Genomic DNA, 26,988 nt, shown 5'->3' with positions numbered 1-26,988 from the left:
CTGCTATTTTTTTTTTCGTATACACTTCACTGGCTTTGCACTGGGCTTTCAGAGGTGTCTTAGGACACCCTGACGGGCTGCATCACGTGCCACGTGACCTTCTGACGCCATCCGCTCAAACGTTGCCTGCCTGCGTACCGCTGGTGAGGCCCAAGAAGGCCGAAACAGCTGTCCAATACTGGCATGGCGACGTTTGACTTACAAACATACGCTATACGTGCAGCCAAAGAGCTCCTGCTAATTTTTTCCCGTTATAGACGTCACTGGCTTTGCAGTGGGCTTTCAGAGGTGTCTTAGGACACCGTGACGGGAGGCATCGCGTGCTACGTGACCTTCTGACGCCATCCGCTCAAACGTTGCCTGCCTGCGTACTGCTTATGAGGCCCAAGAAGGCCGAAACAGCTGTCCAGTACTGGCATGGCGACTTTTTACTTACAAACATATGCATATATAATTGCACTTCATGTACGATGGTTATGCTAAAGCATAACTTCCATGAAGACTGTAGTTACACGGACCCTGTAAGACTGGCCTTTGGGAATCGCTTTGTAACGTGTCTCTGACTGTACAGGTAAGAGGCAGTCCTGAATGCTGGTTGCATCTTACAAATTCCTTGTCATGTCCTACATGATACATATTAAATACGAAGTGATTTGTGCAATAATTCTTGAGTACAGAATTAATTCAGAGGGTTACCAGTGATGTCACCCATGACGACAGTCACATAAATTGCCTCTAACATTTTTACACCCCCATGGGCTGAGTGTGAGTTGAAATAGCACTCTACAGAGGGATAAGGTACACCCACTGATTTGATTTCTTTAGGACCTATGTGATGCCCTAACTCTTCAGACCCCCGAAACAACATTTCTAACTGGCAATATGTGCTCTGGTATTTCTTTTGCGTCTGCATGGTGTGCAACCACAAGGCTTCTAGAGCTTGGTGTGCATGTTCTTGTGCTTCGGTGCTCATTAAAAACAAAATCCAGATGTTAGACATGAAATGCAGTAGTTTGTAGCGTGCTACACGACGCATCATAACGTGGGAGTGTGTGATTCATAGAAAGCTTATGGAAAATGCACAGAATCCCACAAAAAGTTTAAAATGTGATTGACATCTTGCTTTACGTTGCTCGTCGTTCCATAACATCAGTATAATCGGTATAACATCGACGGTGTTACACACTGATAAATCGTATGTAGAACTTGTCCCATAGGATTATGTGGTTTCTCAAATACATAGGATGCTTTTTTTTCCTGCAAAATAAAACGTTGTCTGCATTTTCTTGCTGAAACGGCTGTCGCAACGTCAGTCTATTTCTTAAAATAATTGACCTTACACTGGGCAAGCGCTGTGAGGGGGCTAACGGAGACGCGACTTGATACAAATTGTTCCAGCTCACAAAACACAAACGACGAATTCCAGTCACAATATCGCACACAGCCTCATTCACGAAGGAGTTCGCACCTGCTGCACTGTTTGTTTGTTTGATTGTTTGTTTAGTATGTTTACTCATCGCGGAACCAGTGGAACCCGGCTGTCCGCCATCTTCAAGCACAGATACATGACGCCGCGAAAAGCCGTAGCTGGAATCCACTGACAAGTACGTAGGCGCGTACACGTCACAATGCCCGTTCGGGTGCATCTATGCCATAAACATGGCTGCGCCCATGTGTATTTCGGAATGAATTATCTGTTTTTTTTTACATGGTACTGTATCGAACTGGGAGAATGAAGATGCATTTTGGGGACAGTTGGATGTGGGCTTTCAGAATATCACAACCGGCATAGCGGACCTGTAAGGCTTCACGCATTCTGTATTACCAAAACTTGGGCACACACACACTCACACACACTTCACAGCAGTCAACATGGCCGCTCATACGCACGAGATCTTGAAAGTCCGATTTTACGCCCATCCTTCATGTCAGATGCAACTGTGTCCGCAGAAGAACCGGTGACACTATCCTTCCTCATAGTAATGACTGGAAACCATTCGTTGTCGCCTCTGCACGACTTATTTCAACGAATAACCGACGGAAAGGCTGACGGCATGACCCAGGCTCCGTGTCCTGAACTACCGACGAGGACCGTTCCGCTGAGTGGAGCTATAACACGAGTTTGAGGGCAGCGCTAGTGTTGAGCGCGTTTGGTGCAACGCTCTGAAACTGGAACCGAGCTCAACAAGCTCTGCAATCTCGGTTCTGCGTTGAGTGTCGTTGATGCAACCGGGGGTTAGATTTGCTTGAGCTGTGCCGCTGTGCGTCACGGGTCACGTGCCGGGGATCGTGTTACGTCGCGACGTCCTCTCGTTCTGTGATGCACTGTTTTCACGAGGGAAGGATTTTTGGCAAAAACTTTAAAAAAACCCAAAAGTTTTCACCAAATATGTTGGACCAACCAGCCCATACCATCTGATTATTTAAGGATTTTTGAAAGATGCACTGAACAGGGGCCTCGCACAAGCTCTGTAGGTCACCTGCGCTCATGCATAGTTGTTTCGCAGCTGAAGCTCATTTTATTGGTTGCATAACACTCCGCAGAGGGAAAAAAAGAAATTGGGGGGTCACCTAATGTTGTAGTCGATGAGGCAGTTAAACATAGGGCAACCGCCTCACGACGCTCAGTTGCAAACTTCAATTGAATGATGGCAGTTGAAGTGGGTTCGAAACCCATTGAAGCTTCTACAATAAACCTGCTCTTTGTAGCTAGGCTGCTTCCTTACGCTACCCAGGTCGAGGCGCAACAATTGGCGATTATCTCAGTTCATAATTGGATTTCTTGGAGAGTCGAAGGCGGGCTGCTACAGTAATAATAATAATAATTCGGGGCTTTAGGTGGCAGTGAGTTTACAGAGATAAGCAACGGCAACGGTAGCGCACTCATTCAGGACTTACACTCACGGTTATTTCATTGCGAACTAGATGTATTTTTTGGGGATCGAATGAACACAAGTTGAAAAACTATCCACAACCATTTTCTATCCAAGAAAAAAGAATATGAAGTCACAAATTTGGTATTTCAGTTATGGGAAGCAATGCCATCGATTGTGAGATTGCTGGAATGCTGCGCGATTAAGATACTTGAAACGTGGAGGTAGGCATCTGACCGTTATGTACGTTCCAAGAAGGACCCAAGAACCATCGTCACTGTCGGGGCGTACGGCAATGGCTTTATTCGCAAGCTCTCAATCTCCAGGTTCCGTAGCAGTTCTGGTTCTGGTCCTGGTACTAGGAGTTCGCGAAGAGAGAAAGGCTGAGGCGCTAGCTTCCCCATGCACTATTAGACGGCAGAAATCGACGGTCATTTATCAAGAAGTCACTCTCAGAGAAGCTAGAGTTAGTGTTCAGGTTTGGCTCCGTCGTCAGTATGAAGTTCGCATCCAAGCCTTAGAGATCCCGGACACTTGCAATGGCGTCATGGAAGTTCCGACCAGCGACATTGGCTTCAGAACTTCAACTGGCATAAATGCGTATCGGTGACGTTTCTGTTTGAAGCACCATACTGCGAGCAGGGCATGGGAGATACGGGAAGATAGTCACTGGTAATACGAAGCACATAAACGAAGGTTAATTTCACAGCAATGACTGAGGACGTGACTGATTACATGCGACAGCGTGATGTGGAATGGGACAGATAAAGCACCACAAGACAGATAGTTTTGACGCTCCTTCAACCGCGCCCGGTGTCGCTCTCTGAATGACGTCCTTGACACGGGGCGAAGCACGAATCCGGAGCTGCTGAATATACGCTTCTGAGCTTTTGGAAGAGCAACATAGAAATCTCCGCTGACATCGAGAAGGCCGTTCTGCAAATTTCCCTGAGCGAAAATGACCGTAATGCCTTCAGGTTCTTCTGGTATTGGTATTCCACGCTGCCTAAATGCGGTGGTGACCTTCCAGCTATAGAAGTCTGGCGAACGATCATTGTTTCGTTCGGTGCAGCAGCAAGCCCTTTCCTCATGGCGTCGACGCTTCGTTTACAGTTCAAAAAAGTTGCCCTATTGTACCGGTGTCTGTCTCGCGTTCTGTATGATAGCTTGTGTGTGGACGACCTTGTGACGAGTGTGGTCACATTATCCAAACACAGTATCACAGGTCGAACGTCTGTCTAGCGCGCAAACGAAATACTGAAAGCAGCTGAGTGCAGCATCTTTCTGTCTCATGCACGGAACACAATTGTTTTAAATAAATGAAGGTCCTCGTTCAGCCGTTGAATCTTGCTGTAAATAACAACAAGAACATAGTAATATTTTCAAGCCTTGACCATCTTGTCGCGCGATTCCTCAAGAGAAGAACCTTCCATAACACCACCGGAACTAATATGCAACAGGAACGTTCAGCAGATTTCACCGTGGGCAACTTCTAGGGAATAGGAAGAGTGATTGACAATTCCAAAGCCACACGCCTCTGGAAGATGAGATGGGTGTGCTTGCCATTGCTTTTCGGTTTTCTAGCATAATTTTCGGCTCAATTTTGACCCTCCCCCTTTTTCAATTTATATTTTGACTAACATCGTGTCTCTCACATAATTGATTTTTAATAGCTTGTACTGGCGATGAAACTCCCCATTCTTCATCTCAAAGTAAAGGTGCTGTTTGGTCCCAGAATAAATTTTAGCAATTACCTTGCCTGCACACGTTGTCTTGAGTTTTCCCGTCCCGTATGTTGACCGTAGTGTTTCTGTATCTTGTTTTTCTAGTTTACCCTCAGAATTTATGTTAGTGGCACAAATAATATGGAGGCCAGCTCACACAGAAAGCCAGACTGCGCGTTCTCGCGTCCCTCCATCTCAGTCCACGCTGTGAACCGCATCAGTGTAAAGGGCGACCCGTATACGACGTTTTCTCAACGCAAGAATGCCGAGCGCTCGGCTTTTTACGTTCAGCCAGTGTTGTACCCGCTACCCGAAAAAGGTAGCGTAATACCGATACGCGCTACCTGAGCAAAAAGTAACGAAATCCCGATATCGTTACACGTTTCTAAAGGTTGCGGAATACCGCTACCGTTACCCGTAAAAAGTAACGCGATACTGCATGCGCTACTTTTTAGGAAAGAAAAAATAAGTAACTCTACCTTGTAACGAATTCGTTAAGAAGAAAAACAACGCATAACAGTTTTTGGAGGTGACACGTAAGTCTCCTCAAGGCTATAACTTGGAAAACCATTTTTACAGATTTACTAAAAGCCATTTTGGTCGATATCCGGCGTATCTCTTTCTCTTCCCCTAAAACAAATACAGCACAAAGCAAGCCTACCGCTAAAAGCTCTACAGCTCTGTTGCAAAGAGAACTGAGCTTGCCCGGAATGAGAAGTTCGCAAACGTACCTTGATCTGCTTTTTCAAATCGGACGTTAGCTAGGACTCATAGCTAGCGGGGCTCCACAATGCAGTACGAATGACCTCAGTTTGCGGACAACTCCAACCATACACGGAATCTCCAAGAAGGTTACCCCCAAATAGGGAACACGTGGAGGGCACAGCTTCTTGTAAGATAACGACCTCTGTGCCCTCCTTTCGGTCTTTTTGCCCGGTCTTTGTAGGATGGGCCGTGAAATTGGGCAGCTTGTTCGAAGGTAGGCAGAGTGGAGTCTCCATGATAGATCGTCGATTTGTCGCAAACCTGAGCTCGGAAAGTAGCGGTAGCGGTAGCTCTATAAGATTGCGCTACCGCAAATTTGTAACGGAGGTAGTTCTCTCGTTACCAATTTAAAAAAAAGTAGCGCGATCTCTACTCCGCTACCGAAAAAAATAACGGATACAGTAGCGCCGCTACTAGTAACGGCGCTACGTACGACGCTGCGTTCAGCTCCACAAACAATAGCCGTCACCGGGGACGCCGGCATCTGAGGTTACAGATCTGAGAGGCAAGCGCAGGAAGCGACGTGTCCGTCTTAAACAATCGCGTGCATGGCCGGAAACGACCGTCTGCACAGCCGCTCAGCTGTGTGGGCATGGACGGTGTGGTCCTAAAGTACGCCCAAGCGGAAGACAGAATGAAGCGGACCAGATAGAATTGACTGCAAATGAAAAAAAAAAAAACAAAAAAAAAATGGGGACACAGGAGCTACACAATGCATACCATCCCACTTTCTAGCCATTGTTCGATTGTCGTTTCCCTCTGGCCTAGAAATCGCTGCACCCAGTAAAGTGGTCTGAACGGTCTTCTTCAATCCCTTTCCCGCAACAGCTGTCGCTATTTAAGAAGCAGCAGCTTTCTTTTTATTTACTTTTGTTTTCTTTTAGCGGCAGCAATTTTCGCCCTTCGTCGATACTGGGAGACGCGGGAGAACAGCGGACGGAAGCGGAAGTACATGCAAGAGATTTCGATGTTAATGGTCGGCGCACCGTGTCTATTGTCTTTGGTTACCAGACATTGTATTTATACAAAGTTATACTGCATGTTTTCCAAGTGATATCTGTCGTGCATGTTATTCCAGCCTATAATAGCTCGAACTCATGACGAGAAATGCCGCCAGGGGCTGCGAGTACAAACTTTGCGCCGGCTCCTAAGCTGCACCGAGAAAGCGCTGTTTGCGGGTGGCGTCTCGACGTTTCGCCGCCGGGAGTGACGTAACGACCTCAAAGCTCGGCGTATCCGCGTCGAGAAAACGTCGCATGCGGCTCCCGCTTAAGGCAATGCAGAGCGCAGATCATAGAGAGGATTGTCTCTAGAGGTGGCCATCGGGCGGTGGACGTAGGGGGAGACGAAGTAACACCATTGGCCTCAGTCACTCATGTTTCATCCTCCGTCACCAATTGGTCAGACGACGACTATTCATCTGCATTCGTTCTGCCGAATATTTTGTCAAAACAGTGTAGTCAGTGCTGAGTGGCAAGCGTGACAGTCTTCAAAAATTCGTCAAACATGTTTTTCATGTATGACGCATGTTTTTTCATAGACCCACACCTACTACTCAGGTCCGAAGCGACCTGAGGACCATCACAATAATATTATTTATGCTTTGCAGATTTCGTCAGTGGAGACTGCACGTGAACGACGTGCCCGTGGCTCATCCACCAGCCACTCCTGCGTCACTGGGTCTGATGACACTTCGGCCCTGGCACCCCTGCTGCTAACAGCCTCAACATGCCGTTTGCAAATTCGCCGTCGGTGTGCCACATGTGCTCGGTAGTTCCGGGCCGAAACTACTACTTACAGTCCATCCCTATAGACCGATTGATGGTGTTTGTCATCCCTTGCCACCGCAGTCGTAAAGGAGAATCCCTTCTCCACCGCCTACGACTCAATTTTGCCTGTACACCCTCACTTCCTTCAAAATGGGTCGGCCAAATTCACCAAACTGCAATGGCTGTGGCGTGGATCCCACACCAGCTCCTGCATTGTCAGCAGCACCTTCGCCATAGGAACACCCTTCGTTGCCGTCTGCTCCAGATTGGCTGTAACGACTTCTTGTTGGCCGTTCTCCTTGGCCCCGTCCTGCACCGCAGCCAGTGGACTGTCACTGCCGCTCTCCTAAGTTGTCTCCGAGTTTCAGGACACGTGAACTCCATGTGACGCTGTTCTAGTGTCTCTCTCCTTCTTTCCTTCCTTTCCTTTTCCTTTCTTTCCTTCTTTTTCGTTGTTCGTTTTCCTCTTTTTATTTGAATACCAAGCATGCTCTTCGTCTGGCTAACCTTTCTTTTTTTCATAATAAACAGGTACCCCCCACCCCACCCCTTTGCTGTGATGCGTCGAATATGGGCTTAGAGCTTACTGAACTGAAGATCCAAGCCAACTATGAACTCGAGAGACATAGCAGTGTCGTTACTTTTCAGTATTACATAAGAACAAGCCGTGCATCAGTGCGACGGGTTGTTCAAACGTGCGGTATCAATGGACAATGAAAAAATGGCTAGGAAGCAAGCGAGCTGGTGAAGATGATGCATAATGTAAAAAACCCCGAGACTAGGGAACACGAAAATGACCTTCTATTTTGTTCTCAACTGGTGTTCCTTTCCCTTCTGTTTGTATATATTTCCTGTTTTGTGAAGTAAAATTTTCAGCTGTGTTTGAGACTTCGTGTTGTGTCTGTCCCTTCGTGTTCCCTAGTCTCGGGGTTTTTTACATTATGTATCAATGGAGTTGAGTTACCGTGTTCGTGTCCTCAGGAACAGCAGTAAATCAGATCAAATGGATACTCTCCTGGTGCTTCGCGAAATATTTCGGGCGGAACATGGACATGAACCCAAGAAGATGTGTATGTCAAGGTGCTCAGCTCGAAACGACACACGATCACCGGATGTTCTGCAGGCTTTTCATAGGGACGCCAACGCATCATCTCTTCCGGTTTTCGAGGCAACTCTGTCCAAATTCTAGGGATAGATGTGTGTACAACATGTTATGAAACTTACTGCGAACATCACGATGTGTGTCCTGGATCAGCTTATCGAATGGATTATCGTCGTAGCCATAGTGGAAAGTATGACTCCACGACGCTACTTGGCGGAGCTGGACACCGTATTGCTGTAACGTAGCTCCGACTGTAGCCGCCACAGGACCCAACCGTGCACCGTGGAAAAGAGCCACCTGAAAATACGATACAGGGTATATACAGGGTGTTTCATTTAACGTGTCACAAACATATATTTAAAAACATCTACTTACTTGAAAATTATGGGGTCAACGGTGTTTATCTTCCGCGAATTTTCCCCATGACAGAGGAGCACTTTGATCAATTTTATGGCCAGCGAGAAATCAAAGTTGCTGAATTCAACTCAGAAATCTGCCAAGCCACTGTGACCTTATTTTGCCAGAAACAGAAAGCGCATGTCGGATTTACTCCTTTCCATCACAAGATGAATGACCTACTAAAGTGGTATAGTGGCTAAAAAGCACAGCCATCAAAAACGAAATTGAAGGGGCGGGGCTACCATTCTCTTCCACCGCTTCGTTCATAAATTACACGGAGAATTTTATAATTGAATTTGAGCCGACATTTTCCGCATCTCGAAACGACGGCTTTCGCTTTTTTTTTTTTTTTTGCTGCTATCGCCACTCAAGTAGGGAATATATTTTGGAATCTAACACGGTTGAGCTGACATGCGCTTTCTCCTTCTGGAAAAGGAAAAAGAAAAAGAAAATAATAATAATAATAACCTTGACATTGCCTTCGCACATTTCGGAGTCGTGTTCAGAAAATTGAATTAATCGCGTCCGAAAATTGATCAAAGTGATGCTATCTCATGGCAAAAGTTCGCGGAATACAAACATCCTTGACCCCATAATTTTCCGGCAAGTAGATCTTAAAATAATTTTTTGCGACACGTTAGGTGAATCACCCTGTATATATTGAAGCCCAAGGTAGTAACCTTTGTTGTTTTTATTTCTTATTTTTCTTAATGATATTGTTCAACTGGTGAAATATTGTGAGGTTTCATTATTCGCCGGTGACGTTAAGATTTTTGGTCCACTGTCTTTGGTAGCCAATTGAACCTCTGTGTACAATAGGGAGATAAGCTGAAAAATCCCAAACCGAGAAAACTTCAATTGAATATTTGGTAAAGCAATTGCAGCAGAGTTTCCTCGAATAACGCAAGTGCAAAATATGTAACATATATGCATGTGTCTCTAGATGCATGTCCTGTTAGCATCATTTTTGGGTGTGTGACTTTGCAGAAATTGAACAAAACTAAGGAGCATGACATATTCCCTTTTTCTACCCTGTTTTTTTTAAATAACAAGCTGGCGTGTTGCGGTGCCGGACTTGGCGCCTTTTTTTTTCTCTCTGCCAATAAATGCCCCCCCCCCCTTTTTTTCTTCTATATAACGCCGCACGCGCGGGTTTTCATGTGGGGAAAAACAGTTTTCATGAGTCAGACTTTGATGACGACCCCAGGTACGGCGAAGTTACCTATGTGCAGTGGAGCAGCCTAGATCGGGCTTATCGTACCGCTAAACCAGCACAACCTTGAAAAGAATGTCCATATGGCCAGCATAATATGTCTTATTAGCTTAGTGCACACGGTTTTTTCGACTAGAACGCTCAGTAGCACTGCTGACACGGTCACGTGACGTAGGAAGACCCTGCTTTTGTAGTGGAGGTCCAAGTTCATTTCCGCATCGTAGCAAAATTTAAGCTAGCCCTTTTGTATACGTGTATAGAAAAGGGGCCCCATTTGACTGTCCATCACATTGACACACATGCATTTCCCGTTTCTTACCCTCGTGTAGCGGGTCAATAAATTGCAATATGGTCCTAAATTTTATTTGACAGGTACATACTGGTATGTAGGTGTCATTGCAACAAATATAATAAAAATGGGATAAGTCAACTTATCCCCGTATTGCATATAGAGGTTCAATCGTGTCTCTGTCCAGATGGACAATGCTGCAGTTAATGACTGGTGTAAACTAAATTATCTCTGTTTGAATGTATCGAAAACTAAAGTTGTGTAAAAATAGAGCTTGGCTTCCTGGAAGGTCATGGTTTGTTCCTCGATACGGTGTTTCAGTTGTCCATTTTCTTTTTTTTTTTGTTGTTGTTGTTGTTGCTGTTTTCAACAGGTTGTGTTTTGTTTTGCGTTTGATCTCTCTATCTTGTGTGCAGCACGGCAGAAGCGGGGCTGGGTCTCTCGGGACCTGATTGTTTCATTAAACAGTCCAGTGTGTTCGGTACGGTTTCTCTCCTTTCTGTCCGCGTCTGTTCCGCTCGCTTTAAATTTCTATAAAGTTCTGTCCTTCACAAGAAAACGATCAACCTTGCTGTACGATTATTTCCTAAACGGTGTGAATATACGGCGAGCTGAGGTTATTCGGGACCTTGGTGTGATGTTTGGCAACGCTTTAAAGTTTCATCATCATGTTCCGTATCTCTATGGCTCCTATATTAGGACACTAGGATTTAATAGTCACGCCGCTGTGACTATTTCCATTATCATTCACTGATCTCTCTGTTCTATAGTCTTGATTTAGTTCTATGTGTTGTTTGTACTTGATGTTCATGCAGCTGCAGCTGGTTTGGAAAAAAGCAAGTTCAATTCAACTTTTTCATTTTTCAGAAAACACTGTTATTGGAAAAGATGCTTTAAAATGGTGAAAAAGGTAGGTTTGCCATTTGTATTCCTTTCACGTCAGATTTACTCCTCATAAAAGGAGAAAAAAATGTATTTTTCCCCTTCGTTTCAGAGGAAGGCTTATAGGAGGTGTACGACCCTCCCGGAGAAGTCGCACCGCGTGCATTTTACTCCTTCTTACCCTCTCTCGTCGACTGCTGCACCGTCTTGCACTTTCATTTGTATATATAGGACACGTAGTTTCCAAAATGTTTAAACGTTTAAACGCATAAAATCTCAAATGTACATCTCCGTGATGACATAAAGTAGTCGAACTCCGTTCATGAATAATCAGTCCTCACCAACAAAAGGAAATTATTTGTGCACATGTTTGATTCTGCACACACTTGTACCCTTACGCGATTTCCTTGGTCACGCCGGTTTGGAGTTAGGTCGGTGTTCGGTACTTCGCAACCCATATAGTTGTAAGTTTTCACTGTGACTGAGGCGTTGGAGATCGTATGTGTGAAGCTCAGAGTTATCAAGGAATTGATACTTTTCGGAAGGGTTGTTCGGGCTGCCGGTCGATTGCCAAGGCCCTTTCAGCCGCTCGCTCATCGGACTTCTCGGCGCCAAAGGCGCTCACTGATTGGCCTTATCCGTGTGACGTTTCCAGAGAAGGAATCCCGGAATACTTTCAATACGCGTCATCTGCCCTTGCCACGCGTTACATCAAACTGCAGAGGCACAACTCCACTAGTCCGCGTCGGATTTTCGGCGTAATATCAGTGATGAAAACGAAGTAAAACGGCATTATTGTTTTCGAATCGACCGCGACGGATGCGACCGTCCCTTTAACAAAACCGCTACTTTATGTATGTTCAAGTGCTTTTGTTCGAATGAGCCAATTCAGGGAATTATTTAATCATTTTCAGGTTGCATACCATCTTGAGTGGTATTGAGAGGCATCACTGTGACTGAAATACAGTGAGGTCGTTTTGTTTTACAGGTTCTTAATTGGTTTTCTTGTGGGTCGCTTACGACGCACGCCCATTTCTTTTGCAGTTTCGTCGTGGAAATTTGCTGCTGGATGTTCGAACGCTGGAAGACATGCTTTCAACGGAATGGTGCACTGAGGCCTCATGATACTATGTGTCAGAACTTGTAGTGTCGTTTCCGTAGGTACAGCTTGGGACAAAGTTTACGGAATATGGCGCTTGCGTTCAACCAGACGGCCCCCTTCTAGCTATCACGAAGAGATCGAATAAAATACGGGTGGACGGTTATTCTATCCCTCTCCCAGTATGTGCGTCCACCCCGGTTTGCTGCTAGGGTGTCGCTCCAATAAAGAAACGCGACACCTCGACGTTCCGTAAACTTTTGTCCCAAGCTGTACTGTTACTATTCGGATTAGCATTTCTCTTTGCTGTGTGTGGTGGTAGGTACTGGACACCACGATACTAATGGACAAGCGCGTTTGGATTCCAATTTGTACGTATGTACTATTTCACCCTTTGTACTTGTTTTGTGTCTTTATGGCTAATACATGTGTGTTGCAATTAATATTTCTTGTTCTGTGGTACGAAACTTACGTGTTGCGCTTCTCTCGTTTGGTATTTCGTATTTCACTCCTCATCTGGTATATCATGTGTGCTACAGAACTCTATCGAATGAGTATATCTATTACAGCCCAGAAGGAATATAGGTTTATACCTGGAAGGGGTAAAAAATCCTCGTCTAGAGGGGTTTGCTATGGGACAAGCCGTTCACTCTTCTTCTGGACTGAATGTACACATTTCTGGTTAACAGTGTAAGTCATCTGCCTTATGGTGCGCACTAAAATAAATACCGAACGAGAACGAATATATTTAGCTACGAAAAATAAGTTACTCCCCAAGGTTATGAAGCCTTGTGAACTGAAAGTGAGACATATCTTAAAAAATGGCAAATAAATAAAATAAATAATAATACGATAAAAACTGTTTCACTCTTCCTTCTTCCTCTATATTCCACGTTCTCCATTTTATGGAAAGTAGCGATTGTGTAAACGGAGAAAAAGACCGCCGCTATTTAATTTGTAAAGGAAGTATACTTGTATTCGTTTACAATTGAAAACGTATGTCGATCATTAACTCCGTTATACTGATCAAAGCGAATATGATAGCGGAGCTATAGTTACATATGTGTATGGATAGATTAAAAATGATCTCAATAAGACTTTGAGCATTCAGCACCCAACAGCGCCGCTATGCACAGCACTCCACCGGGTAACAACGATGGGTCTCGCGTAGTCTATTGGGACACACATACAAAATGTTAGGGGAGCTCTGATACAGCGTACAACACTGCGCTAGGGTAATATCGACGGCTCTCCTATTGCGACGCTGATATTTGCTACGCGTGTCCCAACTCCCAATAGACTCCCGTGCGCATTCACCAGCCATGAAACAGTGAAAACAGCTGGAAGTACAAGAATAACAAAAGAAGGAAAATGCAAGACGGACTCACTTGTCTCCATCCGAAGGTTCGAAGCAGTGACACGATGGACTTGGAGATATGGGTGTCCGGAGGCCTGGTGCGAGCGAATGTCGGGAAGCGGCTCTTGTCGGACGTTTCTCTCCTCGCGCAGTACTGCGGGGATACATTGTCATGAGTGCACCATTCCTTAAGCGGGCGCATAGTCTGTAGTGTTGTGACAGCGAAGAACATATGGGAAAAGGAAATGCTCTGCCCTTATGAAAATGGTTGCTGAGCTGTTGTTTCCGGTCAACAGACCAAAGTCAACAGAAACAACAGATTTTCTTAGGACTTCTTGTTAATTTTGTGCTGACATCACATCTTTACTTCCTATTGACTTATGGCCGTTTACTTTCTGTAGACCACTCCCAACAGAAACGCAATATACTTTTCTATTGAATTTGCACAGACTCTTTGCGTAATACACTGAACAGAAACAACCGATTTTTTTCAGACTTTTTGTTAGTTTTGTGTTGACATCATAAGCTTACTTTCTATGGGGTATGGCCTTTAACTTTCTGTAGACCACTCACACCAGAAAGGCAATGTTTTTTGTATGGAATTTACACATACTTTTTGCACAAGTCAAGCGGGTCCAGTGTACAGATTTTCTGAAGCCCTTCTGTTGACTTACTACTGACATTGCAGTCATTCTTCATGGACACTGCTATGTTAGCTGCTTGAAGCATTACGCGGAATTTGGAAAGAAATGAGAGCAGCAGTATGAGAGAAAGTAACAAATTCAGGAGCAAATCCTTGGCATTCTGGCTATCATTCACACAAGTGTAGAATCATCGAGGACAGTCAAGGGTCGAGGACAAGTGTCATTCGCAATAGCTTAATTTGCCAGTGCTTTCCGGACGTCCACCCCTGAACACGTAGCATGTGGAGCTAGAAAGGGATATGCAGCACTGGCATTTACTTCCAAAGCGATACAAATACTATATGCTATATACTGCTTGTCTTCTGAACTTCCGCAAATTCGAGAGTCCCGCGTATCTCGGAGCCAGAATGAAGGCTGAGGTGTCTCAGATTATTTGGATTACCCATACTACAAACACTGAAGTTAGGAATTGCTTGGAGTATTAACTTGCCATCAAGATAACATCTATGTTTCTAACACAATCATCATTATCAAATAAAGTTGTTGGTGTTGTTGTTGTTTGTTGTTGTTGCGCTGTGAGATGGCAATTTGCATCAATGTCTACCTGGATGGGAAATTACGCGTTAATGCGCAAGTTTGCAGTTAGAAACACAAACGTTATCTTGATGGTGAATTAATACTTCAAGGAATTCCCCACTTTAAATAAGACTTACACATGAAGGTCACACGAAATTTGTGTAAAGTATATGGAGAGTCTACAGAAAGACCTGTTACCTTCCTGTGTAATTGTCAACAAGACTTAAAGTTCCATAAGTGAACATAAAATCAATATGTCAGGTAAACACAAGGCTAATAGAAAGTCTACTGAATGTCTGTGCTCTCTGTTGACTAAGTTCTGTAGAATGGAAACAAATGGTCAACAGCCATTTTTGTAAGGGAAGCAGGACTCTCGAATTTGCGGAAGCTCGCAAGACAAGCTGGAGTACTGCTTTTTTTCTTTTTGAAGTATGTCTTTCTACATGCTAAGTGCTCAGAGATGAACATACTGAAAGCTCTGGTAAATTAAGATATTGCGAAAGGCGCTGATGATTATGCTCGATGATCCCCATAATTATGGCCATATGTTGCTTTTCAACACAGGTTAAATAACCCATCAATGCACACAACAGGGACTCAACAGAATTCCAAAAGGTACGCCAATTTCCAAAAGGTACGCCAAAAGGTGGTCAATTTTCAACATCGCCATTACTATGTGAATAGCTCCGGCAATACAAAATCTAGTTTTTGTCAACACGAAATTTATAGGTTATATTGATACACTTCAACGGAATTTCCGTAGCAGTTTTCATCAAGGCAGAGTAAATTCTATGGAGAGACAAAAGAGATATATTGTAGTTCGCGCTAAATAGCCAAAGGAAAGTCAGTGAATAGAATTACACCTGTTCAAAGAAGATCTGTATGTACAGTTTTTATGCAGGCGATACCCTACCTCGTATTTTGCATATTGATGTTCTGTAGTTTGCCACAACAGGCTTTCATAAAACAAGGCACGTGTTTTGATTTTCTATTTCATGCTGTCTTTTGAACGTGAAGAAAAAGGAAATCCAAGTAAAGTCATTTCTTGTTGTCGACCTATTTGGACAGTTTGAAAAACTGAAATTCAAAGGGCGTCTATAGCCGTTTTCTTTTACAATAACCTACAGGAAACCAAAGTGGAAACAAATGAAAAACAGGCCAAATGATATTTAAAAAAATCAATAAACCGGCAAAATTCATTTTCATAAGGGGCGTGTGCAGCTAGGATCTCGCTTTTTGAAAGGCACTCGTGCCACAAAGTGGTTTTGCTCGGTTGAGAATAAACTATACTTATCCAACAGTGAATCAAAGAGGTTAAACTTCCTTATTCGTTTCATGTTCTTCCCTATGCAAAAAGTCTGCTAAGTTCAACAAAAAAACATGTTGCCTTTCTGTTGCGAGTGGTCTACAGAAAGTTAAACGCCATAAGTCATCACATGATGCCAGCACAAAGTTCACAAAAAGTCTCAAGAAAATCTGCTGTTTCTGTTGACTCTGGTCTGTTGACTGTAAACAAAAAAACCAACAACCATTTTTGTAACGGATATGCAAACAATATGTGTAATTTCAATAGAAAAACATACTACCTCTGTTGTGAGTGGTGTACAGAAACTAGGCTCTAAGACAACAGAAAGTAAACATATGATGTCAGCACGACGTTAAGAAAAAGTCTAAAGACAATCTGTTGGGTCTGTTGGCTCTGGTCTGTTGACGGTGAACAAAAGAACAACAGCAACGGCAAACCCTAGCTTTGCTGGATAATCGCACAGGAAGTCAAGAGAATTTCAACAGGACCTCCTGTATAATCCGTCTCCACAAAGCACATATAATTGTAGTCCGCAAGTTTTGTACACGCTGCCAACGGAAGTTCTGTCACAGAAAGCACATATAATGTATCCCACAGGTAGTGTACACATAGTCAACAGAAATTCCTGTTGACTTGATCAATAAGAAGTCAAAGTCAACAGACTGTCAATGTAGGAAATAAAGAGTACATAAGAAGTCTGTAGAAAGGAAAGATTCATTTTCATAAGGGCATGTGCCGGCTTTCAGCCTGTGAGGCGATCATCGTTTTATTTCGTTCGGGCCCTTGACGAAGTGCGCATCGTTATTACGTAACACTGGAACGTGTGCAACCCAACCGATCTAAAATATGCGGCAGTGAAAGCCAGAGAGTCGAACCGAACCCGAACCCAAACCGTAAACCGTTATTAACCATTATTTTTGGCCGAACCGGAACTGAACCGAACCGAAAGAGTCGACGCCATATTGGAGCTGAACCGGAACTGAACCGGTAAAAAATACCGGTTACTGGTTCAAATAACGGTTAACACGGAACTAATTGCGAAGCTTTGCATGTTCAGCATGAACATAAAAACTATTTTTAGTGTTTTTTCTTTCGTCTTTTTCGTCTTTATTTACTAGCTTCATAGACTTCCTCTTGCTTGCCCAAAAAGTCGTGACCTGTTAACCATGATCTGGATTCTCTCGGGTGACGAAATAGCAACAGATAGTAACTGAAAACTGTTAGGACTACTAATGTCTAAGGCATACACATGAATATGTATAAGAATTAGGGATCAACGACAGTTTTGGGAAGTAGTCAATAAGTGACATATATTACAATAACATATACTAATCAGACTCAGCTGTACACAGGGTGTCCACCCTAGCAGCAGAAATCATCGCTGGCACATAGCACTGTCAAACGGAAACTGACACTCTGCGCGCACGTTTGTGTCACAAACATGCGCTGTATTGTAAGATCAGTCCGTTTCTAACACAAACCTGTCAGTTTCTTTCTTTTTTTTTTTTTTTTTTGACAACGCTATGTGTTCGAGATCATCTCTACAGTTATCTCAGGCATCCTGTATATAAATGCGAATACGCGGACCAAGCGACGGATATGTCGTCGGCTGTGCGACCTTCGGTCTTTCAAATTTCCTCTTCGTTTGCTTTTTATTTGGTCTTCTTCTGCGTTTTTGTTTCTTTGTTTTGTTTTTTTGGTCGCGGTGAAGCGCAAAAGGGCGTATTTCATTGGTGTAATTCATTTGTGTAAGGACGTAATTCATTGATGGATAAGGAAGTGAAAGAGCGTCCTTTTGCGCTTCGCCGGACCAGCCGCGACAAAAATACGTAAACCGAAACCAATTAATTACTGCAACAAATGACCCGCTTCGGTGGCAGATTTCTCTCTAAAAGGTGTCCACTGAAGGTCCCAAAAGAGGTAGTACCCATTTTAATGCCGACAGCGCCCTGCTTTAGAAGTTACGCTTTTGTACGAAACTCATTTGCATTTTTATTTTAATAATGAGCGCCTCCCACTCATTCACACGGTGTGCAGCTTGTAGGTGGTATCGGACAGATAGTCGTAAAAAAGAAAGTTCGTGGATTGGTGCACCCGTTCGCGAATTATTTAGCTCTGGGATTGAACTGAAACACCCGGTATATAAATGCGAATAAGCGGACCAACCGACGTATATGTCGTCGGCTGTGCAACCATCGGTCTTTCAAAATTTCTCTTCTTCGTTTTTTTTCTTTTTCTTCTTCTGTTCTGTTATGTGTAATGCTTTGCGAAAGCAAACTACCTGAGCTCAGCTCCAGCACGTATTCGTGTGTACAACGCTGCAGTATAATTCCCAACGTGCGTGTGTGAACTACGCGTGTACGCTAGCCACACTGCAAACTTAGTGGATTAAACGGAATGGCGGTAACTTCACCTCCTCACCAACCATCATCTTGCTTGGCATCGTTCTGTCCCCTGACTTCTTCAAAACAGGGGCGTGTTGAAAAAACGGTGTCATTCGGGATGATGGCTGGTGAGGACGTGAAGTTACTGCCATTCCGTTTAATGCATTAAGTGTGCCTAGGGCATTAGAAAGTAAAGCACCAGCCACCCTCATGCTGGTCAGAATGAAAAGAACATGCCAAGCTGGGTTTCATTGTGGATTTGAAATAAAAGAAGCAGAAACGACCATATTGACATCGTATTTAAAGATCGCCAATGGGTCGAAAATGAGTTCAACTCTCTGTTTGCACTTGCTCTTTGTTCCACAGACACTACCGCCGACATGGTAGCACGGCGGCGGTCAGTGCTGACACAATAAAGTGCCTTTTACACATAAAGACCCCGAACTCACAATCGCAGCATTCCAATCCAACTACCATGAAGCGTCGTTAGCTGATTAACGTGTATTCGCGACTCTGACTGGTAATCAATAATTTCAATTATTTAAATGACTTAGGCCAGGGTAGCAGGCTTGGTAGACTGTTATTCCTGATGAGATTCTGCGAACAACCAGGTGGGTGAATTAATCCCAGCGACATGAGCTATGTACGGGGTAAGTCAACCCAAACCAGTAATTCATGGCTATGCTGCTCTTGTAACCGCTACTAAACGTGTCTTTCATATCGCACAAACCCTTTCAAAATCCTGAACGACCACCGACGCCTCGTACAACCCAAAACAACGTTTTCAGCGGAATACTTCGTTAGTGTGCTATATGTTGTGGCCCCTACCGAAACTAAGGTCGTATCCGCGAATAACTACGAAAAACCCTTGAAACTCGACTCGAGTTCGTCCTTTGCGCTTCGTAGACTGACTAAAAACTATCCACGGGTGCAGAAGCTCCGCGTGTTCCTCGAAAATCTCGAGGTAGCAACGGTGCTATCTTGAGAGCGCTACTTGGGTCGACTCTTGCCGGTGTCCAATGCTCGAAACCGTTATTTTGGGGGTTCGTTTCAGGTTCAGCACTGGTCCTTATTTCTGATCATACGGACCATAGGTCGTTTTTCCCATTGATCAACTGGGTTTTGAGTAACTGAGTTGACCTACGATGGGCTTCTTCGCCAGTATGCACAAAGGTATTTGTTTTTTTCTACCCGGAGGTATCTCCTACCCAAGCTGGTAGAACCAAAGTACTTCCACCATTTCCTGCCAATCCGCGCGCGCCTTGTCCTCCGCAGGTATAAGCGGCGGCGTCCCTTTCCCTTCTCCTCTTTGTCACGTTTGCTCTAAGGAAAAGAAGGGTAGAATTTGCTATCCAAGCTGGTAGAAATACAGTTTCAACTCTGTAGTTTGTTTCTACTCTGCAGTTGTACCCAAAAGGTAAAATTGGTTTCAGTAGCATTGTGGTTGAAATGCAGCTCTCAGATATAGGTGTAAAATTCAACCTTTTTTTCTTAGAGTGTGCAGACCAACACTATCATCACCAACGGATCTGTGTGCCGCGATGTCGTCGTCTTCGTCAGTTTACTACTCTTAACAGAGTGCTGCATACCAAAATGTGATAGCGGAAAAAGCTGCAGAAACAAAGCAGCGACATGTATTCATTTTTCATGCCAACTGTGCCATGCATTGTACCTCAATATAGCATTGCAGACATGGCTGAAACATCATTAGTTTGTTGATCAACAGCAGCAAGACTTATGTGTAACGCGTTACTAGTAATTGCGTTATTTGTTATCAATTACTTTTCTGAGTAATGTTTCGAGTAATCAGTTACTTTACTGTCAAAGTAATTTTTCGAGTAATCAATTACTTTTCTGAGTAATCGATTACTCAGTAATTGATTACTATTCCGGCAGATATTAGCTTACCTTTTATATGTTCTGCCCCAAATCAAGCCCCTGGTGCCGTCAGCCTTTGTTGTGCTGTGCTCTACTATAGCAAACGGAGGTCATTGTAATGACGTTCTGGAATTTCAAGGTCTCTCTCTCTAATCTCTTCCTACACCAGTACCCTCCGCCTCCTTCTTCTCTCCCGCTCTGTCGTCTGACTGCGTCGTAGCCAAACCAGAAATGCGCGCAGAAGGCTTGTTTTTTTTGTTTTTTTTTCGGAACGTGCACAAGAGAGAGTCACGTCGTGCCATAGCCCGTTGTACGGATGATTTCAAACGCCGCTAGATAGGCTGGAGAAACTTGGCGGCGTCTGCAATGGCTTGGTGTAGTACGGTAATTTTCAACGCGAACAGCACCAGTACAGCTTGAATTGTGTGAAGCTTTAGGTGACTATGCCTTGTAGGTATCGGATACTCCACCGGGGGCCGCTATCTATGACTGAAATACAGGTGAACGGCCATATTAATTAATACAGGTAAACGGCCAAACACATATTACCGTGCTGCCTATCGCACTACATAACAATAATATAAGGCTTATTATTGATAACGATTGCAAGAATGAACACAAACAAGACCGCTTGGATAACATGATATGAACTTTCAATCTTAACTCAACACTGCATTTTCGTATTCTAAACCGCCTAAAAAACATAGGTCTTATTTTTTCTTGCATTACAAGCTGGGTACTTTGGTTCTTGATGGACATACCCAACAATTCGGGGCTTCACGTCGCGAGACATCTGCGGCTTGATGGACAAGTATCGAAGAAAGGTACTTAAACTACAGTATGAGCACACCATTTGGATGTACTTAAAGTAAAGTACTCGTGCTTTATTGGAGCGGGTGTAATTGCGATGACGGCAGCATCTCCTTGAGTTTGAGTTCCGGAACTGACACTTTCTGAGACGGCAATGATGTTTTATCTTTTCCTCTTCCACCCACCTTTGTCTCTTTGAGGTCCACTTATCTGTACCTGATGCACTAAAGCCGTTGTGTCTTGACCTATTCCTCGCTGTTTCCGCGTCTACTTCGGCTTTATTTCGGAACTCACCAAACGTAGGGAGATGCTACCGTCGTCACGTTAAATACGTGATTGCTGTACGCCGGGCTTCACAGCATGCAAGCTGAGTCGAAGCGATCCGGTGAGATTCATATCTATGACGACGAAGCCTGAGTTAGGGCACAACAACAGGACGTACCATAACGCAACACAAGCTCAAACCAGAAAAAAAAATAAACGATTTATTTGTAATGCATTACATTATGTACAGTTTTTTTAATCCGCTACAGATTATTTTTTTTAAAGCTGATAGAGCAGCACTGCCAGCAGTGCCAGTTTTGCGGGCGAGTTACTACTGCAGGACGATTGATTACCAAAGTTTGGTGATTTATATTTCAAACAACCTGCTCGTTTAAGCGATTTCGTGAAATACGGCTGATTCAAATAAGGGCCGCCTCCAATTATATTCTCTCGCATTTTCACGAAAAGATTCATTCATTAAAATTCATTAATAGACTTTTTGTCTATTAATGAATTTAGGTAATTAGTCGTTCGGTAGTCATGATGCTCTTTTCCATCAGTGCGGCATCAGTGCCGCTCTCAAAACTATTTTAAATTATGTGTCAGATAAATAAACGCACTCACTCAGACTTGTTCCATCAAATTCACAAAGAGCGCATATTTACGTAGATTGTTGTTTACGAGGATTGTTGCATTTGCGATGTTTAGTAACTATACAGGGTGTCCCAGAAAACGTGTAACTGAATTCTAATAAAAAACTACGCCACCTAAAATCATGCGGTCAACGGCATTTGTTCTTACTAGGTTTTTGCCACCTCCTGATGTGCATGTCATGTAACCTAAGTTTAATTATGTAAATTTTTGCGAAGTGAATTTGGAAATTTGCCAAGTAAAGGTCAATTTTTTATCCCACCAGCATGAAGAGCGTGCCGAATTTACTCAAGTTCATGATAGTTGACAGTGATATTCAGGATCTATCCTGTCGGGGAAAATGGCTGAACATCATGCGCGGCGACGCTCACCTAGGGCTCAGAGCGCTCCGCGGCCGGATTTTATGTCACGATTATGGCGACATTTCAACGAATATACGGAAACCTCAGTAGAATTCCGCATGTTTTTGGTACACACCGCAATATGAGGTAAACAGACTGGCAGCATATTTTATATTGTGTTGTCCTTTAAATTTGCAACAGGGATCTTCGGTTTGCACAAGTCTTTTCTTTTGTGTATGAATTACCAAGATCTAGCGAACCGAGTGTTGTCAAAATTATTTCATCGTTGGATTTAGCGACAGAGCAAATAATATGTCTGCAGGGTGGTTGTGTGCTGTCCGCTGGAAAATTACAGAAATAAGTTGGCGAGGAAGGTATTTAATTTTATGCATATCGCTTAGAGTTTTCTAAAACTCGTTTATTGTTGCTGTCGGGAACAGACCTGACTTAGATTATCTTTATTTATTTTGCCCATTGTACCTTGACTGACTTTATAACGTTCTCCTTCTATTCATTTCACGAGCACACAACACTGCAAGTTCGTTATGGCGCAGTTTAGAAGCACCTCAGAGCAACGTGGAAAAAAGTAGCACGATTTGAGCCTACCATAATTTAGAACGATATTGCTAGATCTCCCGATTTCCTGAGAACGTCGGGGCGTGTACATTTCTCTGGTAGTTCCGCGGCCGTTTTCGGATAGATGTGGGCACAGTTCCCTGTGAAGTCCAGGCTAAGCTGCTCTAACTCCGTCTTCGTAAGAGTGCCAGTCATGACGATGTACTTGTATGCAAGTGGGACCAACAAATGCAATCTCAAAGCACTACCTTTGTGACCAGGTACTTACGAACATTCAAAGTGTTACAAAAAAGGCGTACACCCTCAGGTTTCCCACAAAGCGGGACTGAACAATATTATTGTAAGTGATCACTGGTTCGGAAAAAAATGAAGAACGTAGTATACGTCGCCTTCTACACTCTCTTAATTCACACGTGATAGTGGTGCTGATTTTGAGTAGATGATGGTGGTCGTTGCCATTGGTTAATTCATGAGTAGGTGTGGTGGCAATGATGATGGAATTGCTTGCCGTAGTCAGGCGGGCAACGTCATTACTATCGCATGAGCAGTTTAATATGCTCAGGACCAACCACTATATGTAGGTGAAAGCTGCATGTTATAGGAGTGCTAGAGCAAATTGAAAGGATCAAATATATGTTTTTGCCACTTTCTACGAAAGCAGGGTGTACGCTCTCCATTACAATTAAAATATATCAAATAAGGGTACGACCCGTGTACACAAATGAACTAATTATACTATTCTAATTTACACTTAACTAGTAATCGTTGCAGTACGATAATATTTCATTCAATACTGCACGTTCCTCGTCCTCAGTCCTCCATGTTGAACCCTCCCAATAATCCACCATGGACATTGCAATCTCCCGTCCCAGTCCACCATGTAAACTTTAATATAACAACAAAAATGTTGCAACGCAATACATGGATAGGGGAGAGGGTCTTCCTCTGCATGAGTCCTGACCTGCAATGATGGAATGTCCCAACGGGCAGACGTGCGTGACCTCATGCAAGGACGTGCCGGTAGAACTGACGAGCCTGCACGCTGATGCAAGGCCTACGAGCTGTTGCTGAGTTCCTCTCCAGTACTGGACTAATGGACGAACTCTAATAGGACACCTTTACATCATCATCACTTTCTCATCCCGCCCACAAGCGCAATGGGACAGCGTACCGCCGTAAGGCGGAGAATGACCCACCACATCGTCATCCCATTTATATACATGTATATATGTGTGTGTGTGTGTGTGTGCTAAGTCTTCCAATTACATGGTCGAAATGTGATTGCCTTTCAAGATGTGTAAATCCCCTTACAAGGCACACGTTACGATTACAGTTGGTTCGTCTAGCTTTTACTGTGTGTACGCTGGTCGATCCCTAACTTCGATGACATGCCTAGCGCTTGCTATGCACAAGGCCACGGCAAGTCCAATATTTACTGTCGACAGGATTACTCGCTCGCGCTGTACTCGTCTACGCGTTGTGGCCCCATGGCGTCAATTATCTAACTCCGAGACGCGTCGCAGGACGCATATTGACTTTACTCACCGCCAGTGATGTGGATAAGGCGAGACAAACCCTTTTCACATGAAATCCCCATTTGCAGTTGACAACAAATGTGATACAAATGAAACTCAAATTTAAATTGGTGTCAGCAAATCAAATCATCTTCACTAGGGATTTATATTTTCATGTCACATGAAGCCCTCTTTTACGTCCGGATTTGTCAAGTCAGCCCCAATTGCGCAAAGTCGGGTCTCCGAAACGTTTGAACTGTAAAGATTGGGAATGGCTTCAAGGAGTATGAATGATTCAGAATCCACCACTATTAGCAATATCTCACACAACAGCGGTAATTTAACAGGCATGTAGCGCTCGAAGCAACCAACGATCAGTACTTATGGACTTGGGCAACACAACGAAGTCGAGAATAAAGCGAAATCCGCGGAGTTCCATCGCTCTTTTATCGTGCTTTCCGGAACATCACTTTAATACATGCACACGGTTTCTGTTTTTATTCGACCGATATTTTTATAAGACGCTACGAGTGCAACACAGATGCTCTTTTTCCAAGTTGGTTGTACGGCGAGGCGGATATTCTTTGCAAGAGAGTATCTAACTGCAAGAAGGAAGTTATCACGATTGAACATTTTAATTCCGGGTTTTCTATAAGTGTGGGATCGATTATTTGGAGGCTGCCATGGTTTGAAGTCACACCACCCCTTAAAAATCGCGAAACGATCACGTATCCCAAGTATCAGTATCAGTATCCCAAGGCCATGAGGTAGCAGGTCTTGCCGCGACTGCGACCTACCGCAACCGCACAGCCGTGTCGGTCATGCTCTAGCACTACACTCTTAACTCCGTACCCTTTAGTAAAGGGTAAAAAATCGCAATATTTTACCCTCTATTTCAGAAGCTACCAGGTACCCTCTGAGCGACCCCTTTTATAAAAGTTACAAGGAAACCCACTAATTAGAGGTTACGGCCTTCATTCCAGCACCTGCCCGTAAAGGTTACGCCAACGTGCGGCTTTTTATACAGGATGTTCATTTTTATTCGCAACAGAGTAGCGCTCATTTGGCAGGTGGGTTATGTGAATTTTTGCTAATTAGTCGATCCGTAGTTACACAGCACATGCGTCAGGAAATGTCGGAAATGTTTGTAACTACGGATGGGTTAATTTGCGAAAATTAACATAACCCACCTGTCAAATGAGCGCTGGTGTGATGCGAATAAAAACAAACGCCCTGTGCGTGGGATATCGACAGACATTTACAGAACACACCAAGGTACCAAAATGAACCAGCAGAAAAGGAGATCTTGAACATATGTATATTACAAAAACAGAAGTCTGTCGAGAGGTGACACATTGTGCACAAGTGCGATTCTGATGTGAGGAGAAGCCATGGTCGCTTTACCATGTATGTGGAAAAAAGAACTATCTTCTAAGTGAGAAGCAATGCATAAAAGTGCGAGGAAGCTAGCGAGTCAAAACAACTGACCTATGTTTGCTAAGCTGAACACACCCAACGAAATGGAGAATTGCAGCAGAAAAAAAATTATTCCACATTCGTGTTGCAGAGGCGAGCGCAAATGGCAATACAGTATTACATAAAACGCACACAACCTTGAGGAATATGAGTGTACAGTATGCAGGAGACACTACATTACTGCGTTATCAGCGTTGGAGGCGCTCTGGGACGAGTTTGTGAGGTACTGCATTGCGCTGGTGACGGTATGTGAACCTGCATGTGGGATCCTGGGAACAAAAGTTTGGGCAATGAGAGTAACATTTACGGAACCATTCAAATCCGTACAAAGCACAAGGTACAAATCAGCATAAATGCGGGAAGGCGTTCACTCCGCGATTGAGTCTTAGAATATCGTAAGAATACAACAAGTAGGAAGCTGCGAATTATATATCTCGATGCATATATCCGCAGCTCGCAAAATGCACGCCGGTGTATTGACTTGGCGACCAAGTAAGAGCAGAAAAGTAGCAAGCGTAAGTGGCGTTCATATGCAGGACCGCAAAACGCTTGCCATAATCACAACAAACATGCGCTAAGAGCTCTTGCTATCAAAATAACGCACGTACCTAGCACAAAATGTACACTTACCCAGTGTATGAAGTGTGTGAATTAGGGCTGCGGTGGTGACGTTCGTTTTCGGTTGTATATTCTTTGCAATCTTCGCACTCACTACACTTTCCCCTCAGAACACCGAAAATATACTTGTTTGCTAGCGACATCTAGCTTTTCCGGTGTTCCTGACGATACCATGATAAACGCGAGGAAAACCACTGATTAAAACAGATTACACTTGTTAACGGACGGACGACGAGCGTTAAGCGTTTCAAGGAAACCGCTCTCAGTGTGGATAGACCTAGACCAGGCTCGGCTACGCAGCGAAATCGGAAATCTTGGTGGTTGCGGCATTGACAATTGTTTTCCACCCTTTAAAAAGAAACATACTATCTGTATTTCAGACTGCGAACTTCTAATCTGTGTTCATACAGCATTGATAACATGTAGTTGACGTATAGGTGACGCTGAAACAGATAAAAAATAACAGCGTAGATTCGCA

At 43.8% G+C, this 26,988-nt stretch overlaps 1 protein-coding gene across 1 annotated transcript in view; it reads right to left on the bottom strand.

The window, feature by feature from the left end:
- The window catches only part of LOC135391451 (guanylate cyclase 32E-like), a 709,869-nt gene that overhangs the window by 182,072 nt on the left and 500,809 nt on the right, over window positions 1-26,988 (bottom strand). Inside the window, exons 3-4 of the mRNA XM_064621704.1 lie at window positions 13,504-13,626; window positions 8,356-8,530 (exon numbers count right to left, since the gene is read on the bottom strand). Of these exons, the coding sequence (XP_064477774.1) occupies window positions 8,356-8,530; window positions 13,504-13,626 (298 nt within the window). The remainder of the gene's footprint in view (window positions 1-8,355; window positions 8,531-13,503; window positions 13,627-26,988) is intronic.

The sequence above is a fragment of the Ornithodoros turicata genome, chromosome 4, assembly GCF_037126465.1.
Source record: "Ornithodoros turicata isolate Travis chromosome 4, ASM3712646v1, whole genome shotgun sequence".
In the NCBI taxonomy this organism is placed as follows: Eukaryota; Metazoa; Arthropoda; class Arachnida; order Ixodida; family Argasidae; genus Ornithodoros; species Ornithodoros turicata.
Note: the sequence above shows the minus strand (reverse complement) of the source record. Positions and strands in the feature narration are given on the sequence as shown.